Here is an 18,779-nt window from a genome sequence, read left to right as displayed (position 1 = left end):
ACAGGGAGGCAGCCAAAATGAAGAGACAAAGAATCATGTCCCCCAAAAAAGGAGAGAAGAAAACTCCAGAAAAAGAACGAAACAAATATGGAGAGAAGCAATCTACCAGATGCAGAGTTCAAAACACTGCTTATAAGGATGCTCAATGATCTCAGTGAGAACTTTAACAAAGGGATAAGAAACATAAAAATAAAGATAGAGAACAAGTCAGAAATGAAGAATAACGAAAATGAATACATTAGAGCAGCGGTTCTCAACCTGTGGGCTGCGACCCCTTTGAGGGTCGAACAACCCTTTCACAGGGGTCACCTAAGATCATCGGAAAACACATATATAATTACATATTGTTTTTGTGATTAATCACTATGCTTTAATTATGTTCAATTTGTAACAATGAAATTAGGGGTCACCACAACATGAGGAACAGTATTAAATGGTCGCAGCATTAGGAAGGTTGAGAACCACTGCATTAGAGGGAATCAACAAAAAGTTAGATAAAACAGAGGATTGAATCAGTGATTTAAAAGATAAGGTAGCAGAAAATGTCCACTCGAGCCCTAATCGGTTTGGCTCAGTGGATACAGCCTTGGCCTGTAGACTGAAGGGTCCCGGGTTCCATTCCAATCAAGGGCACATGCCTGGGTTGCAGGCTCAATCCCCAGTAGGTGGTGTGCAGGAGGCAGCCAATCCATGATTCTCATCATTGATGTTTCTATCTCTCTATTCCTCTCCCTTTCTCTCTAAAATCAATAAATATATATTAAAAAAGAGAAAATGTCCAATCGAAACAGTGAAAAGAAAAAAGAATTCTTAAAAAATGAAGATATTATTGTGAAATTAATCCTCCGAGCATGCAAGTATAAACTGCATGCACTCCCTGTACATATTTAGAGGGTTCATAAATACTGTGACAGATGCAAAGGGGACTCTGGTCTCATTTCCACCAGAATCCTCTTTTCTCCCCTCATATAATCCTTATTCTACTGCTCATTTATCCACAGAAGAGAGGTTGTGGGAGTGGCTCTTATACCCAAGGATTTGTACTCTATGTTTACTTTCATTTCTAAGAACTAAAAGCAACAAGAAGAAAAATTCCTCCTGACCAGAGCTGACACAAGAGAGCCAAACACAACCCGAGTGTGTTATTTCACCCAGACCTGCTTGTTGCTACTTCCTTCCCCTAAGGCCCCTTTAAAGAGGACCAGTGACCTGGAGCCTGCAAACAGAACCCTGTGGATGCATTTCTTGTGGGATGGTGACTTCACATCTGTCTCTAACAATCAGGCAGGGAAATTTGGGCTAGGCCAAGTCCTTTGGTCTTATGGTCTGTGGATTGCAAATCTTGCTAATCACAAAGCTGTGGCTACGGAGGGGGAAAGCAGTTATGTGACAAGTAAAATGAGTTGAAGGAGTTCACTGTGGCTCCCTGAGCTTGTACCCATCCCCTTGCTACATCCAGGGCACAGGAGAAATGGTGGCTGAAATGAAAATGGGTCTAATCATCTGGTTTCTCAACTGATTAATCACAAAGACTTCCAGCTAGTGTCACAAAGTGAAAAGGTCAACAATCCATCCTATATAATAAAAGCCTAATATGCTAAGTGTCCGGTCATTCATTCGACCAATCAAAGCATAATATGCTAATGATATGCTAAGGCCGCTCAACCAGTCGCTATGAAGTGCACTGATCACCAGGGGGCAGACGCTCCAGCCAGTAGGTTAGCTTACTGCTGGGGTCCGGATGATCAGGACTGAGTGAGACAGGCCAGACATGCCCTGGAGCCCTCCCGCAGTCCCTCCCTGGCCAACCTCCTGCTTCCCTCCCTGGCTCTGATTGTGCACTGGTGGGGTCCCTCGGCCTGGCCTTCACCCTCTTGCAATCTGGGACCTCTCGGGGGATGTCGGAGAGCTGGTTTTGGCCCAATCCCGCAGGCCAGGCCGAAGGACCCCACTGGTGCACAAATTCATGCACTGGGCCTCTAGTTTAATAATAAGAGCAGTTCAACTATGTTAAAAGCATAATTATAATTTGTTTTGATTTAATTTAATAATTGATTTTATCAATTCCTATTAAAAACAAAATATGGCCAGGCTATTTCCAGTTCTGGGCAAATCTGGGTGCAAAGGTCCCTCGCTACTTTTGACAACTTTGAACATGGTTAAGCTGCTTTTAAGTGAGTCCATTCTCACCCTGGCCGGCTCAGTTGGTTGGGTGTTGTCCCTTGCATGGAGAGGTTGCCTGTTCATTTCCCCAGTTGGGGCACATGCCTGGGTTACAGCCTTCAAGAGGCAGCTGATCAATGTTTCACTTTCACATCAATGTTTCCCTCTCTCTCTCTAAAAATCATAGAAAATAAAAAATAAAGGCATACATTATTTTTGCCCAATAAGCAAAGCAAATTCTCAGGATTCACTGGACAAATAACTTAAGCGCTCACTGAGTGTCTTGCACGTGCCTGGACACCAGGTCACTGGAAAGACACCTGTAGTCAAACTACTCCCAACTCCCCCCTCCGTTTATGGCATTCAATGCTTCTCATCAATCCCCTTCAAACATTGTCTGGAAAGTGCCAGATAGGTATTTTAAGGGCTACACACCATAGGCCATATGGTTCCTGTTATAACTATTCGACTCTGCCCTTGTCCCATGAAAGCAGCCTTAGACAATAATAAACAAATGGCCCTGTTTGTATTTCAATAAAACTTTATTTACAAAAACAGTGGGTCCTGCAGTAAAATTGTGCTATATATGTAACAGGGCTCTAGAATCTTTAATAGCAAGTTTTGTTTTGTTTTCATTATTATTGTTGCTCTTGTAACGAGGTTTATTTCTATATCTGGAAAAATTGGTTGGTTGTCAGTACAGCTTTGCAAAAACTTCCTTCATCTCACAGGTGGTTTTATTTTACAAAAGTCTACATCATAAAAATAGATGAACTCGATCAACTTTTTAGCCCATTTAACAGTGCAGGTTAAGTCATCCACCTATTGTTCAGTGAAACCCAGGAAACTACACCCTCTTATCATCTGCAGCTACAAGGCTAGCTCTTTAGCTGCCTAAGATTAGAATCTCATCATCTCTCAGTGTGGATGCCCGCCAACCTCTCAAACACTGAAAAGGGAAAAAAGCTCTGAAAATAAAAAGCCACAACTATTTATTGAACATTTCATATATGTCAGAGGTGGGGGAGGATGGAAGGGAGGGTATATAAAATCTCATTCATCTCAATATTATAAAGTGGGCGATGTCCTGTTTTACGGATGAGGGTCAGTGACTGCCAACTTCATAGAGCTAAGGAAGGAATCGGGGGCTATGTGCTGTCTTTTCTCTGCCCCCAACATTCTTCTATTCAATTTTCAAGTTCTTCTCTTATACCTTACTTCCCCTCCATCCTCAGGAATCTCTGGCCCCTCCACCCCTCCCTAGTCTCACAGTCTAAAACATTTTTCTCGCTCACTTTTCTCTGCTACCCAGTCTAAATGCCTTGGTGGACCATTCATTCTCGTCCACTTACCTCTCACCACAGATGCCCAACTCTCTCATCTTTCCTAAACTATTAAAGCCAACCATGATGTGTACATTTAAATTCTGTCACCATCACTACTACCCTTTTTCTCAATCTCCAGTTTTTAACCTCTCATTTATTCAAACTCCGCCATTCATTGACTCATTTGATAATGTCACAACTTTGATCCTTTTATCTCAGGCTTCTGTTAATATCTCATCTTTTGTCTTCTAGGAACTTCTTCCTTCAAATACCCTCTTTTTTAATCATAATTTCAATCTCTGCTATTCTAAAGGCTCCTTTGCCTCTAGTCTCTCCCTTCCCCCACCCTGTCAGTTACTGCCCAATCACTCTGCTAAACAATGTCAGCTCCCTTCTCCCTCCCCTTGCTAAAAACCTTTCACTCTTGTTCTTTACATAATCTGAGTTCTACAGTCTAAACTCCTTAGCTTGAAATTCAAGGCCCACCCCCACACATACACATGTTGGCATATTGTCACTATCCATCTGTTCCACTACTCCTCTTTGGTTGCCTTATGCACACATCAAACGGAACTAAGGACATTTTATTGGTGGCAAAACGGCACCAGGTGTTAGACCTCGGTTCAGCAACCTCGGTACTTAAGTTCTGGCTTAGAAAGAATTCAGATCCAAGACAAACTATAAGAGAGTTTATTTAGACAGTCACAGAGGTAGAAGAAATGAGCTGTGGAAGAAATGGGCTCAGGAAACAAGGTACAGCAAAAGAAGGGCCCTTGAGCTTAGGAGGCACCTGGGGGAAGGAGGTTGGGAAAGGCCCCGCCTTGCTCCATAAAGTAGCACTGAGTCCTCCATCATTGAGGAGGAAACTTGTCTTGCAAGGCGTGTCAGGCCATGAAAACTATGAACAATGCACTGCCCTGAGGCAGGGGGGAGGTCATTATCCCTGGCCCCAGGAAGATCATCGCATATGGCCTGGGGGCCCCCAACACCTGGGGCCTTCCTGTAGCCCACAAAGGGAGTGGAACCATATCTGCAAGACAAAGACCCCAGAAGGTTATAAAAAGTGAAGCCCTCTGCATGTTACTTCACTCTGATTTGGAAATCATTCCCAGAGTCCACTAGTGTTAATAAACGGGGTCCCTCCCTTCCTCTAGGAAGCCTGCTTGGTATTTCTTTGGTCTTCTGCAACATCCTGAGGGCTTTTATCTGAGGTCTCGGAGGATCTCAATAGAATATTCATCAGCTTTCCAGGTGTGTCCTTTCAGGGTCCAGAGTCAGAGCAGGAAGTCATTAGTCAATGAGGCTGGTCCTGATATCAGCCATGGCATCCCTCAGTCTGGTTTTGCTGCTCTTTTGGGCCTGGAGCTGAAACACACCTGAAACCTAGATGTCATCTCCAGGGGTTAATACTTAAGGGAAGGGCTTGTAGTTTTTCCCATGGCTGGGGCTCTTGGCCCTGGTGACCTGTTCCTGGTAAGATGACAAGACCTCGATTCTTGTCATCTTGAAGGAAAGATTTCAATCAAGAGACAGTGTAGAAAAGCAAGCAAGAAGTTATTACTGCAGCAAAAGCACACGTAGGACACTGAAACAAGGAAGGGCATAGAACAGTGACGGCGAACCTTTTGAGCTCGGCGTGTCAGCATTTTGAAAGACCCTAACTTAACTCTGGTGCCGTGTCACATATAGAAATTTTTTGATATTGGCAACCATAGTAAAACAAAGATTTACATTTTTGATATTTATTTTATATATTTAAATGCCATTTAACAAAGAAAAATCAACCAAAAAAATGAGTTTGCATGTCACCTCTGACACACGTGTCATAGGTTCGCCATTACTGGCATAGAAGAAGCAACAGGAGAGCCTAGGCTGGGCTGCTTTGGTTAGCTAAGAAGCCAGAGAAAAGGGGGGCTTGGAGACAGGTTCAGGGGGTGAGCCCAGGATGAGCTGCCGCTACCCTTTGCTAGTCTCCTGGGGCCCCTTGGAGTTTAGGAGGTATGTGCCTGTGGGGGAAGGAGAGGGAAAGGGAATGACAAGGGGGCTCCCTGGAGGGAGAGTGTGCTGGGACTTTCATTTTCAGGGGATTTAAAGGCTGAGCATTTAGGGTAGGTCTTCAGGGAGGATCAATAGAGTATTCATCAACCTTTGCAGATATACCAAAATGAGATTTATTCTCTTAAATTGTCCTTGGGTGTGGTTGGCAAATGGCACTAATTGGATTTCTATTATCTGTCTTCCTGAGTAGGGTGATTTAAGCTATTAACCCTCTAGTTGGGGAGAAATGCAAACTGTTTACTCTTAAGTGTCCTTGGCTTAAGGACTTACTAGGTAGCTGCATACTGCAGTTTAACTGTCTATCTTATTTTCCCTAATCCACTGGTCCTTGAATTTTCTAGCTTACTATCCTATAACAAGACCGTGGATAACAGCCATGACTCAAAGCACAACTATAACATTCAGCTGGAAGAAAGAGCACTTTCCTGGGCAAAATTTAGCTATAGATGCCGAGTCCTATGATGTAGGGCATGGGAATACGGAGCTTACGGCAGTATTCTTGCAGTCATTCACAGGTAGAATCCTTCAGTTGACTTAATGAATGAAGAGATTGGAATGTTTAAGCAAACTCCAAATAGTTGCAAGACAGATAAAAAGATGTGTCTGAAAAAACACATGTGAGATTATAAAAGCTAAAAAAAAAAAAAACTCAACTGAGTGAGGGAAGGAGGGGAAAAGGAGAGGAGAGGAAGTTTGTGCCGAAAGGGTCAGCCCTTCCCTACTGGGACTGGCACTGTTGACCCCAGGCTGCCCACCCCAGGTGGGCGCAGAGGAACTTTTTCAGGGGAGGCTGGAGAAAGGACTTGAGCACTAGACTTCCTGGGTTACCTTTACATAGTGCGGTAATTAAACGTCCAATTTGTTTCAATGCCTACAATTATTCAAATAAAAGCAGTTCACCTTAACTATCATTGCTTAGCTTCATTTGAAAACTGGATCCTTTCTTCCTACCTATACCACTAGGAAATATTTATACATCTTTTTTCCATTTATTTATTTTTTTTAAGAGTGGAAGGGAGGGAGGGAGGAAGGGAAAGTGAGACACACACACATGGATTGGTTGCATCCTGCATGTGATCTGGCCGGTGCTGGGGATTGAACCTGCAACCCAGGAACGTGCTCTTGACAGGGAATTGAACACTCGACCGTTTGGTGTGCAGGTTGATACTCTAACCACTGAGCAACCAGGTCAGGACTTATTTGTGGACCTTTTGAAAAACATAGTGCTCAGGATGACATGGCATAATAAAAATCTATTTCTCTTAAGTAAACTAAACTCATAAAGGCTGTTTCTTTTACTTTACTTTTTTTTTTTTTTTTAAATATGATCTGAGGCTTTTTTTAAATTGATTTCTAGAGAGTGAAAGGGAGGGGGAGACCAAGAGAAACACTGCTATGAGAGACACATCAATTGGTTGCCTCCTGCACAGGCCCTGACCGGGGATGGGATGGAGCCTTCAACCAAGGCAAGTGCCCTTGACCGAAATCAAACCTGGGACCCTTCAGCCTGCAGGCTGATGCTTTATCCACTGAGCCAAACGGTCTAGGGCTCTGACTTCACACTTTAAAATAAAACCTTTAAAGGCTCGTTAAGACCCATACTTATTTTTTAGAAATCTTGTGGAAAGTATCACATATGTTCCTCTTCCCCGCCCCTTGACCTCTTCTAGCCTGCTCCGCTCCCTGCCTCAGGCCTTCACCACCCTATTGTGTGTCCATGGGTTATGCATACAAGTTCTTTGGTTGATCTCTTCCCACCCACCCACCCTGCCCTCCCTGATTCCAGTGTGTCCCATGTGTCTCTGCATCTATTTTGTTCATTTGATCCCACATGAGTGAGATCATGTGATACTTGTCTTTCTATCTGGCTTATTTCACTTAGGACACTGATGGCGAACCTATGACACCCGTGTCAGAGGTGACATGCGCACTCATTTTTTTGGTTGATTTTTCTTTGTTAAATGGCATTTAAATATATAAAATAAATATCAAAAATATAAATCTTTGTTTTACTATGGTTGCCAATATCAAAAAATTTCTATATGTGACACAGCACCAGAGTTAAGTTAGGTTTTTTTCAAAATGCTGACACGCCGAGCTCAAAAGGTTCGCCATCACTGGCCTAGGATAATACTCTCCAGGGCCCTCCACGCTATCTCGCTATCTGAAAGGGTAAGATCTCTCTCTCTCTCTCTCTCCCTTTTTTTTTTTTTTAACTGCTGCATAATATTCCATGGTGTAAATGTACCACAGCTTCTTATCCACTCATCTACTGATGGGCACTTGGACTGTTTCCAGATCTTAGCTATTGTAAATCGCACCCCTATGAACACAGAGGTGCATACTGATTGGTGTTTCAGGTCTCTTAGGATGTATTTCCAGAAGTGGGATCACGGAAGACTGTATTTATTGACACAAGTCAGAGATTGTCAGATATAAAAAGGCACAGCTGTTTTTCTTTCTTTTTTTACAGTGTGAGAGCTATCTGTCGTTACTGAAATTCAGACATGCCTGCTATGTCACTTATCCAGCACACATCTGCTGGATCCTCCATCACTTGGGCAAAACACCACCATACAGCCTGATCTTTAAAGGGAATGAATGTCCTTTGTAGAACCCTCTCCACTGGCCCCCAGCTCTCCCTCCTCTATCTGTAATAGACTGTGACCATAAGCTGTAAGGGAAGAGGAGGGACCTGGGTTACTGGGATAAAAGCATTTAATATTTGAGAAGATAGAAGTTAAAACACAATGGATATTCCCATACATAATCAAAATTATACCGAGTTTCTTGAAAGAGCCATGATAAAGGATTTAGAAACTGTTTCTTCAAGTCGTGGTGGAGCATCCCTCTGCAGCAAACATTCCTGAGGTCGGTGGCTCCTCTCGGGCTGTAGGTCTCCAGAATGAAAAGGATACCCAGCACATGAGAAGAGTCTGGCAGGTTACAGGCAAGCTGTACCCAATTTATCCAAGTTCTCCACATGCTTCCTTATAACCAGACGGGACGACTGAAAAGTAATGCTAAAACATAGAATTCAATACACTCAAGCATACACTCAAAATCACCAAATAATTTATTTGGAATCAGAATGAAAGAACATTTGACAGTTGTTGAAATGTATTTTTCTTCTGATACTTCTGATCAGTAATACAACTGATCTAAGACACATGACCAGATACATTTTACATTTCTTCAGGACTGGGGTTTTTCCACGACTTCAAATTTGGGGTCTAAGGGGAGGAAAAAAAGGTTAAAGCTTAGTCTAGTGCAATAAAATGCCTTATTGAGAAGGCTTCAATATTTAACTCATCAATCTTCTGATTTGTTTTTTTAGTAAGTATCTACTGTTTCTAAACATCTACATGGAAATATAACAATTGCTGAAGATTTATTCAGCACTATCATGAGCCAGGCTATTAACTGACTCTACATATATCATTAACTAAAACCACCACATGAGGAAGGTATAATTCTCTTCAAATGTCAGATGGGAAACAGGTATCAGTTAACTATCTAAGACTACACAGTTCATAAGTGATATTGTCAGAGGATTCAAGATCCGGGAGTTTGATTTCAGATCCCCATTGTTTTTTTATTTCCATATATATATACACACATACACACACATATATGTATATATTTTATTGTCTAAAGTTTTACGTATGTCTCCTTTTTCCCCAATTGACACCCCCCGCCGCCACCCATTTCCATCCCGGGCAGGCCCCCACCGCCCCAGTGTCTGTGTCCATTGGTTATGCTAATAGGCATGCATACAAGTCCTTTGGTTGCTCTCTAACCCCCCTCCCTTACCACTTGTCTCTGGATCTATTCTTGTTCATCAAATTATGTTGATCCTTATATAGATCCCCATTATTTTAAACTCTATGTTGTGATCTCCTATACGAGGGGTGGGGAACGTCCAGCCTACAGGCTATATAAGGCCCTTGAAATCATTTGGTCCGGCCTGCCAAGGCATTAGGGGTGAGTTAAATAAGTGTTTGACCAAATATAGCAGGCTAATTTGTAAGTTGATAATTTTGTATGGCCCGAGAATGATGTTATAAATATTCAAGTGGCCTTTGGCAGAAAAAAGGTTCCCCACCTGTGACCGATACCAATGGCAAATGTTTACCCCAGAGCTTCCCATGCACACATCACTGCCCTAATAAATCTACATGTAATTGACATTTATCCTCTAAAGAACTAAATATAAATAGGTATACATATTTTCCTTTTAAAGTGGTCTCCCACAAGGATGAATCTGATTAGAGATTTACCTTCAAATTTGAAGTCTGGGAACGTATTCATGTCTGCTTTACCATACATCTGCTTAAGCTTAAAAAGCTCCTTTTCCATGTCTTGCTGATACTCTGGGCCAGCATCCACAGGTCCTCCAGATGACCTGTGTGTAAATGAGCAAGTAAAAACCAGTTTAGGTGCTGGTTACAAAACCAAAATTATCCCCTATTCTCAGTGGTTTTGCCATTTAGAAGAAAAAAATGTTTATAAACATTTATGCCATAAGGGAGTCATATGATACGCTTCAAAGACATGGTTTAACAAAAAGCTACTCAGTTGAGAGGGCACTTTTGCTGAGCTAATCAGAAAAAAACTTCATTTTAAAAAAATGGCATTTGTGTGCCCTGGCTGAGTGGTTCAGTTGATTGGGGCGTCATCCAGAGCACCTGGTTTGATTCCAACCTAGGCACATACCTAGGTTGAGGGCTCCATCCCCAGTTGGGGCACTTACAGGAGGCAACTGATCAGTTTCTCTCCCACATATCTCTCTCTCTCTCTCTCTCAAATAAAAATATATCCTTGTGTGAGGATTAAAAAAGAAATTGGCATTTGTGACAAATCATGCATTTGCATCTGATTAAAAAAAAAAAAATTGGGCCAGAATTTGAGACATTCTAAGACTGAAAACGCAGAGAGATGGAGGAGGTATAGCATTGGCTTTGAGGGAATATTAAGCAGTTTAGATGAAAAAGCCAGCAGGATCCAGATCGTGGGAAGCCTGAAATGTTAAGAATGGGAGTTTGTATTTTATTTGCAAAGCAATAAAATGACATACCAGAGTTGCTTTGGAAATAAATACAGCAACCAGACCAATTAGATTTACTTAATCCTTTGCACAAATTCTTTGGCTTGTCATAATGTTACCGCCTGTCTATCAATGCACAATAAACAGAATATTTACAAGTGAAAATTCCATCTAGGGTGGTAATATTCTCACACATATCTATGATATAGGCACAGGGTATATTTATGTTACAGAATTTTCACAAACTATAGAGACAGCTCTAATTTAAGAACTTATTAATGATATTTCTTGTTATGGACCCAATTTTTTTCTAGATCAGCATGTGCAATAAAATTTTCTGTGATGACAGACATGCTCTCTGTATCTGTGCTAATATGGTAGCCGCTAGCCACATCTGCCTATTGAGCACTAGAAATGTGGTTAAAATGACTGCGAAACTGAATTTTTACTTAAACTTAATTGTAATTAACTAGAATTTGAATAGTCACATGTGAATAACAGCTACTGAAGTGCATACACATGCAGGTCTTTTTTTTATTTTTAACTATATTTTTTTTTATTTCAGAGAGGAAGGAAGAGGGAGAGATAGAAACATCAATGATGAGAATCATTGGTTGGCTGCCTCCTGCACGGCTCACAATGGGGATCGAGCCTGCAACCCCAACATGTGCCCTGACTAGAAATCGAACAGGGACTTCCTGGTTCATAGGTCAATGTTCAACCATTGAACCACACTGACTGGGCCAAAATGCAGTTCTTGAAAGAGCTTTCAACCAGATTCTTTATGTCTGTCTTCCAGCTCTGGGATCCACAAGCTTTAGAAACTGCTTTGAAAAGATCCAGTCAGTCTCATCAATGTACTAGTTACTGATAGGTGATAGCTGTTAAAACTTGAATGCATTCACATCTGATTTACCATATCTGCTTAAGCTTAAATAGCTCCCTCTTCATAAATCATCTACCTCCTCTTTTTTCATACCAAATTTCCTAGTACACTGTGATCAAAATTTCCATCGCAATACAGAGCAATATTGTTCCACCTCACCATCCTACTCAAAAATATTTCTCGCCAGAACCGGTTTGGCTCAGTGGATGGAGCGTTGGCCTGCGGACTGAAGGGTCCCAGGTTCGATTCCGGTCAAGTGCATGTACCTTGGTTGCGGGCGCATCCCCAGTCGGGGGCGTGCAGGAGGCAGCTGATCGATGTTTCTCTCTCATCGATGTTTCTAACTCTCTATCCCTCTCCCTTCCTCTCTGTAAAAAATCAATAAAATATATTTTAAAAAAATTTCTCATATATGCTTTTCATATAATATTTTAATTGTTCAGTGTATAATCAAGGCCTTCCATAATTCCTCATTCTAACCCAATTCTATCCTTTACTGCTCTCTACATTCTTTATATACTCTATAGTCTTGGGAAATAGCATTATACAACTTCCCAAATGTGCTTTCCAGTTTTCATGCCTTAGCTCACACTATTCTTTCCTCCTAAAAGATACCCTCTTCCCACCCCCATTTATCTGTCTAATCTTCACACCAATTGTTTGTAACCTGAGGCAGACCCTGGGTATGTCTATTAATGGCCTTCTATGGGTTTGAGAACTCTTTCAAGCCATAAACAAAATCATGTGAGTAAAGTCTTCACTTTTTAAAAAAATATATATTTTATTGATTTTTTACAGGGAGGAAGGGAGAGGGATAGAGAGAAACATCGATGAGAGAGAAACATCGATCAGCTGCCTCCTGCACACCTCCTACTGGGGATGTGCCCGCAACCAAGGTACATACCCTTGACCGGAATTGAACCTGGGACCCTTCAGTCCGTAGGCTGACGCTATATCTAAAACCGTCAGGGCTTCACTTTTTTTTTAAGGTAGAATGATGATATATCCTTTAGATATAAGGCTATATCCACAAAAACAAAAGATTTAATGGAACTCTTCCTGGAAACACATATAAAAAAAGGTAAAATTCAGGACTTAAAATAATCAAGAGATAATGAACCTCTATGCAAGGGATCAGCTCAGAAAAGGTCTTAGACACTTTGAAACACCAAGTAATTTTATTACCACCTCAAAACTTACATACTTTAAATACTTATATTTACACAATGGTCGATTATCCACCCACTTACTGCCGCTTAGTTTTGTATTCTCTAATCTTGTCCACGAAGAGTTTCTGTAAAGGATCAAGTTCCTTATTAAATGCCACTGCTGTAACTCCGATATTCCTCCGCAAATGGACTGAGACTGCAGACCGGATGACGGAAGAGAACCTGAAGAGCCTCTGAAGAATCATGGTGACTGTTACTGGGGGGAAAAAGCCAACACAAGGTTAATATATGTTAATATACATATAATTGTAAAATGCCTCTAATTCTCTTAATTGTACAGGACTTAAAGCATACCAGAACTCAGTGAATGCTGAGGACAGTCACCCGATCCCAACTCCATTCCCCTCTCCTCTGCCCACTGCAAGTTTTTACTTCTTAACCCAAAGACCTGGGTCCCAGGAGCAGTCAGGAACTCAGGCCTCTGTGTGGCTCCACTAGGGTTACATGCGAAGAAAGCACAGAATATGGGACGGGGTGTTTCCTCTCCATGAACTTAGTCTTGGATCAGGGAAAATAGTCAAACCAGGATGTTGGAAAGCTACCCACCCCCAGAGGAAAAGAACAATCCTGACGTCCAAAAGAATGTGTGAGGATTCTGATAGCCTGGAAGTTTCTACTTGGAAGATGCACAGAGGGAGCCTGCCTGTTACAACTGCAAATCTAAGTCCTGTTACAACTACAAACCTAAGTCCAACACAACCAGCAAGGGGAAATAGCAACCAGGCCAAGAAAACGCACCAACAAAAGAGGGGAAATCATGTGGTACAACCTAATCAGTGACTTAGAATATGTAAAAGGGGTGAAATTCTGATTTTTAACAATAGGGTTTCCAAATCTTTAGAGCAGTCGTTCTCAACCTTCCTAATGCCACGACCCTTTAATACAGTTCCTCAAGTTGTGGTGACCCCCAACCATAAAATTATTTTTGTTGCTACTTCATAACTGTAATTTTGCTACTGTTATGAATCGTAATGTAAATATCTGATATGCAGGATGTAATTTCATTGTTACAAATTGAACATAATTAAAGCATAGTGATTAATCACAAAAACAATATATAATTATCTATGTGTTTTCCGATGGTCTTAGGCCAGTGGTCGGTAAACTCATTAGTCAACAGAGCCAAATATCAACAGTTCAACAATTGAAATTTCTCTTGAGAGCCAAATTTTTTAAACTATATCGGTAGGTACATCGTTATTAACTTAATTAGGGTACTCCTAAGCTGGCCTTTGCTAAAAACGTCCTCAATCTGATTGAGGTACGTTTGCTGAGGTCGACCCCTTCCAACTCTCCCATCCACACTCATCTTGTATACTTGTTTCAGACAGACAAGTGTGGATGGGAGAGTTGGAAGGGGTCGACCTCAGCTAACATACAGTGGGGCTTTGACTTATGAGTGTCCCGACTACTGAGTTTTTTGAGATACCAGCTGTCTCTTGACTGATTTTTTGCTTTGAGTTGACAGAGTAATTTGAGTTAACGAGCTCCTTAACAAGCTCGGTCTCAGAACGAATTAAACTCGTAAGTCAAGGCCCCACTGTACCTCAAAACAATGTACTTCCCCTGCGCCGCGTCTCCCATTGCCCGACAAACCTGACACCCCTACTTCTTCTAATGCCACTTCTTCAAAATAGACTCGTCCAGGACGAAAACCGACTTCTGCGCATGGGCCATGCAGTTTCAATCGCACTGTACGTGCGCGCCTGCACGTGGTATTTCGTGGAAGAGCCACACTCAACGGGCCAAAGAGCCACATGTGGCTCGTGAGCCGCAGTTTGCCGACCACTGTCTTAGGCAACCCCTGAGAAAGGGTCATTCGACCCCCCCAAAGGGGTCGTGACCCACAGGTTGAGAACTGCTGCCTTCGAGCTAAAGAACATGCTTTTCTAACTAAAAATTTCAGGAGGTAAAATTGATCTCAGTTGAGATCTCATTTGGTGTCTTGAAAGACCAAATGCAAAAAATACCAAATTACAACAAATATATGCAAACAGGAATTCCAGAAGAAAAGTAATAGATAAGGAGACCATAAATACATAGAAAAAACTTCCCTTAAATTAAAAAAGACTGAGTCTAGTAGAGGGCTTACCAAACTCTTATTGGAATGACGACAAAAGAGTCACAACTCAATATAGCCCGGTACAGTTTCTGAACCTTAAAGATGAAGCGAAAACCTGACATGTTAACGCTAACATGATCCCTCCACCCCCACAAATTAACTAATAATAACAATAATCATCACCATACTGACACTGGACCCCTACTAAGTTATATTACTACTGCTCAAAGTATTGTCTGTAGACCCGTGGTAGCATACAGATTGTGACACTGGTCTATAGCAATACAAAAACTGGAAATTGCCCTAACCGGTTTGGCTCAGTGGACAGAGCGTCGGCCTGCGGACTGAAAGGTCCCAGGTTCGATTCCGGTCAGGGGCATTTACCTTGGTTGCAGGCACATCCCCAGTTTGGGGCGTGCAGGAAGCAGCTGATCGATGTTTCTAACTCTCTATCCCTCTCCCTTCCTCTCTGTAAAAAATCAGTAAAATATATTAAATAAAAAAAACTGGAAATAAGCATTTACAAACTTTTAAGCAATTTGGCATATCAATATAGTAGAGGCCCGGTGCACGGATTCGTGCACCCGTGGAGTCCCTTGGCCTGGTGCACGATCGGGGCCAGGGAAGGACCAGAGGAGGGCTCCAGGGCGCGTCCGATCTGTCTTGCTCAGTCACAATCATCTGGAACCCAGCAGAAAGGTAATCTACCGGTCAGAGCACCTGCCCCCTGGTGGTCAGTGCACGTCATAGCAATTGGTCGACCAGTCAACTGTCTGCCCCCTGGTGGTCAGTGCACATCATAGTGAGTGGCTGTAGCATCTCATTAGCATATTATGCTTTGATTGGTTGAACGATCGATCGGACACTTAGCATATTAGGCTTTTATTATATAGAAAGGATGTCTGCTGAACTTAATAAAGGATTAGAGTTTGTATTTTGTGTGTCTTCATTTTGTCTTTCATATAATTTTCCTAGTAATTCATTTTTATTGTATTCTTCAAAAATATCCACAAACGCTGGGGGGAGGTAGAAAGCCTTTCACCACAGAGAGTCAGAGAAGCACTAAGCTAAAGGACAGGAGAGCAGCACAGTGCTCGAACAGGAGTGGGGGTACACTCTAGGAGATAGTTGGCAATGCCTAAAGGCATTTTTGGCTGTCCCTAGAAGGGTGAGTGTCACTGGCCTCTAGTGGGCAAAGGCCGGGGATGCTGCCGAACGTCCCGTAACAATAATGGACTTCCCACAACACAGACTTATCTGGCCCAAAATGTCAATAGTGCCAAGGCTGAGAAGCCCTGGAAGAGCACATAAAAATTACCAAAAGAAATTATACAACCAACAAAGTACCCTTCACCCGCCAGGGTGAAAGCAAACTATATGAGGGAATTAAAGAATCCATCACATACCATTCTCATATCCCATGAACGAAAAATACTTGGGAAAAGACGTCAAGCAAACAAATGACCTTAAGCTGCTACATATTTCGAATCCCATTTTACACACACAGAAACCGAGGTTTAGAGGCAAGTGCCTGGTCTAAGATTACACATAGATTCTTACTGGACACAAGCATATATTAAAAATTGTGCAATTCGCCCTAACTGGTTTGGCTCAGTGGATAGAGCATCGGTCTGTGGACTGAAAGGTCCCAGGTACGATTCCGGTCAAGGGCGTGTACCTTGGTTGCGGGCACATCCTCAGTGCGGGGTGTGCAGGAGGCGGCTGATTGATGTTTCTCTCTCATCGATGTTTCTAACTCTCTATCCCTCTCCCTTTCTCTCTGTAAAAAATCAATAAAATATATTAAAAAAATAAAAATTGTGCAATTATATATATATTCCTTTCTGGCAGCTTATTCATGTTTAACACTCAGCAATAAGGTTATCTAATGTTTGTTCAGCCCTAGATATTTCGAAAAGTAGTCCCATATACATTCTCTCCTTGAACCCGTGGGGCACTCCTGTTAAACATTACAAGGTGTTCTTATCTCTGCTTTACAGGTAATAAAACTATGTCTAAGAAGGCTATTAAATTGCTCATATTCCCACAGTTAACTTGCTCTGACTGCAAAAATCATGCTATTCCTACTGCAACATGGGTAAAATCTATTTTTTTAATTATATTTTTTATTTTTTTTTTTTACAGAGAGGAAGGGAGAGGGATAGTTAGAAACATCGACGAGAGAGAGAAATATCGATCAGCTGCCTCCTGCACACCCCCTATTGGGGATGTGCCCGCAACCAAGGTACATGCCCTTGACCGGAATCGAACCTGGGACCCTTCAGTCTGCAGGCCGACGCTCTATCCACTGAGCCAAACCGGTTAGGGCTGAAATCCATTTTCCCCCCCTGATTCCTGAGTACTGATGATTCCGAAATCACGTCTCTAAGTTTGTTTTTCCCTGAACTCCGTACATTCAACAGCTCACGTCCCTTCAAAAGTCCTTTAGGGCCCTCAAATTCATCTTGTCTAAAAAAGGGAACACATAATCTCATCTGTGTTTAAACGCACAGTGAGTGTGGGCTGTCCACCGGCTCGCGGGAGGCACGAGCTATTACACAAGCAGGTGTAAAGTATCAGCCGTGATGTTTTCTACTGGAGCAAGACAACGGGATGAGAGCCAGGAGGGGCCGCGGGAGGCTGTGACACCGTCAGGAAAAGACTGGGGGGCGGGGGGGGGGGGGCAGCAGGAAAGGGACCAGCACGTGCAGAAGGAGCAAGGCTCTCCTGTTGACAGGGATGCCGACCAGCCGGAGGGCAGTCCTTCCGCTGCCTCTTCAAGCATATATATCCTTTACAGATCGATACTTTTCCTTTTTTATCTGTTGATTGCAGAGGGATAACGGGAGAGGGAGAAACATCGCCTTTGTTGTTCCACCCATTTGCGCATGCATTGGGTGACTCCTGCATGTGCCTTGACCTTCAACCCTGGTGTGTGGGGCAGATGCTCTGACCAACCGAGCTGCCCGGCCAGGGCCCCTCAAAGCTGATTCTCAAAGTCAACTCGCAATCCGCCCGAAGGGACCGCCTCTTCCCTCCGGGAAACCTCGCGGTGTTCGCGCGCGCACTCTGGCCTGTCCCCGGGTTCAAGCACCAGCGCCCCCCTCCCCCACCCCCACCCCGGCAGCGTCCTGTCCTCGGTGGCTGGGGTGTCGGACTGTGCAGGGAGAGTGCAAACACGGCCGCCTAACACAGTTTTAGCACCACTTACACTTCTAGGTGGGCTGCAAAGCTTTAAGATGAGTATCACCATGATCTGCCCGAAACAGTCCAGAACAACCTCCCGCGAGCCCAGCTTGGGCAGGCCTGGCCGAAGACCTGCCCCGCGAGCATGACCTTGGGCTGCCCCAGCCGGGAACCCCTCGCGGCCCTGCAGCCCGCACCACCCCGGCCTGGCCTCGGAGCGGGCATTATCATCCGGGCGATCCCTGGAGCCCACTTGGCAAACTCCAAGGCCGAAAGGCTCCGGCGTCTGCATGACCTCGGGGCCGGCCGTGAAGGTCCCCGGGCCCCAAAAGCTGCTCTCTCATGCAGGGCAAAGGCAAAAGGCAGCCCAGTCCCCGGAGAAAAACTCCGCATCGGAGTCCCAAGAGGCCCAGCCAGGCCAGCTACCCTCCCAGTCACCTTGTACTTAGTCCCGAGCTGCCAGAGCCGCCGCCGCCGCCGCCACCGTCCTACTTCCGGCCTTGGCTCCTCCCCCTCCCGCCGACACGCTATCGCAGTGCATTGTGGGCCGCCGTTTCAGTCGGTCGGCACTCACCGGACAGGAAGCGTCTCAGAGACAGTCTGCGACCGGACGGCTCTAGGTGAGGCAGAAGGCAAACGGGAGGAAGTGGAGGGTAAGTGCTTCCGGGTCCCCTAGCGGCTCTTCCGCCATCTTTCCTCCTCCTAACTTGATCTGCTCTCTCTTTCCCTTCTGGAAACCTTCCTATGTACGCATGCGCACTTGGCCCGGCCTGTCCCTGAGTTCAGTCCTTCCCGCCCCGAATCAGCCAGCAGTCCTGCTCCT

General features: G+C 43.6%; 2 protein-coding genes across 3 annotated transcripts in view; one reads left to right on the top strand and one right to left on the bottom strand.

The window, feature by feature from the left end:
- Positions 1-8,599: 8,599 nt before the first annotated feature.
- On the bottom strand, positions 8,600-18,666 carry ATP5PF (ATP synthase peripheral stalk subunit F6). 2 transcript variants are annotated; one of them, XM_059686793.1, is made up of 4 exons: positions 18,531-18,666; positions 12,730-12,904; positions 9,827-9,951; positions 8,600-8,779 (listed from the first exon to the last, which is right to left on the bottom strand). In XM_059686793.1, exons 2-4 carry the CDS (start codon positions 12,891-12,893, stop codon positions 8,742-8,744), a joined length of 327 nt encoding a protein of 108 aa, XP_059542776.1. In that variant the 5' UTR covers positions 12,894-12,904; positions 18,531-18,666; the 3' UTR covers positions 8,600-8,741. The 2 variants fall into 2 exon arrangements, with proteins under 2 accessions (XP_059542776.1, XP_059542775.1); XM_059686792.1 differs by having other exon boundaries at positions 18,395-18,533.
- Positions 18,496-18,779, top strand: part of GABPA (GA binding protein transcription factor subunit alpha) — a 37,489-nt gene continuing 37,205 nt past the window's right edge. The window contains exon 1 of the mRNA XM_059686788.1: positions 18,496-18,609. The gene's annotated coding sequence lies outside the window, so the exon portion shown is untranslated. The remainder of the gene's footprint in view (positions 18,610-18,779) is intronic.

This window comes from Myotis daubentonii, chromosome 3 (genome assembly GCF_963259705.1).
Source record: "Myotis daubentonii chromosome 3, mMyoDau2.1, whole genome shotgun sequence".
In the NCBI taxonomy this organism is placed as follows: Eukaryota; Metazoa; Chordata; class Mammalia; order Chiroptera; family Vespertilionidae; genus Myotis; species Myotis daubentonii.
This window is presented reverse-complemented; position numbering and strand designations above follow the sequence as displayed.

Bases quoted from the DNA above. Each gene is read 5' to 3' on its own strand.
- ATP5PF (XM_059686793.1), bottom strand. From the start codon at position 12,893: ATGATTCTTCAGAGGCTCTTCAGGTTCTCTTCCGTCATCCGGTCTGCA. The intron at 9,952-12,729 runs GTAAGTGGGTGG...ATTTACACACAG, and splicing joins GAATACAAAACTAAGCGGCA to GTCATCTGGAGGACCTGTGG. The intron at 8,780-9,826 runs GTAAATCTCTAA...TCCTCCCCTTAG, and splicing joins CCCAGACTTCAAATTTGAAG to ACCCCAAATTTGAAGTCGTG.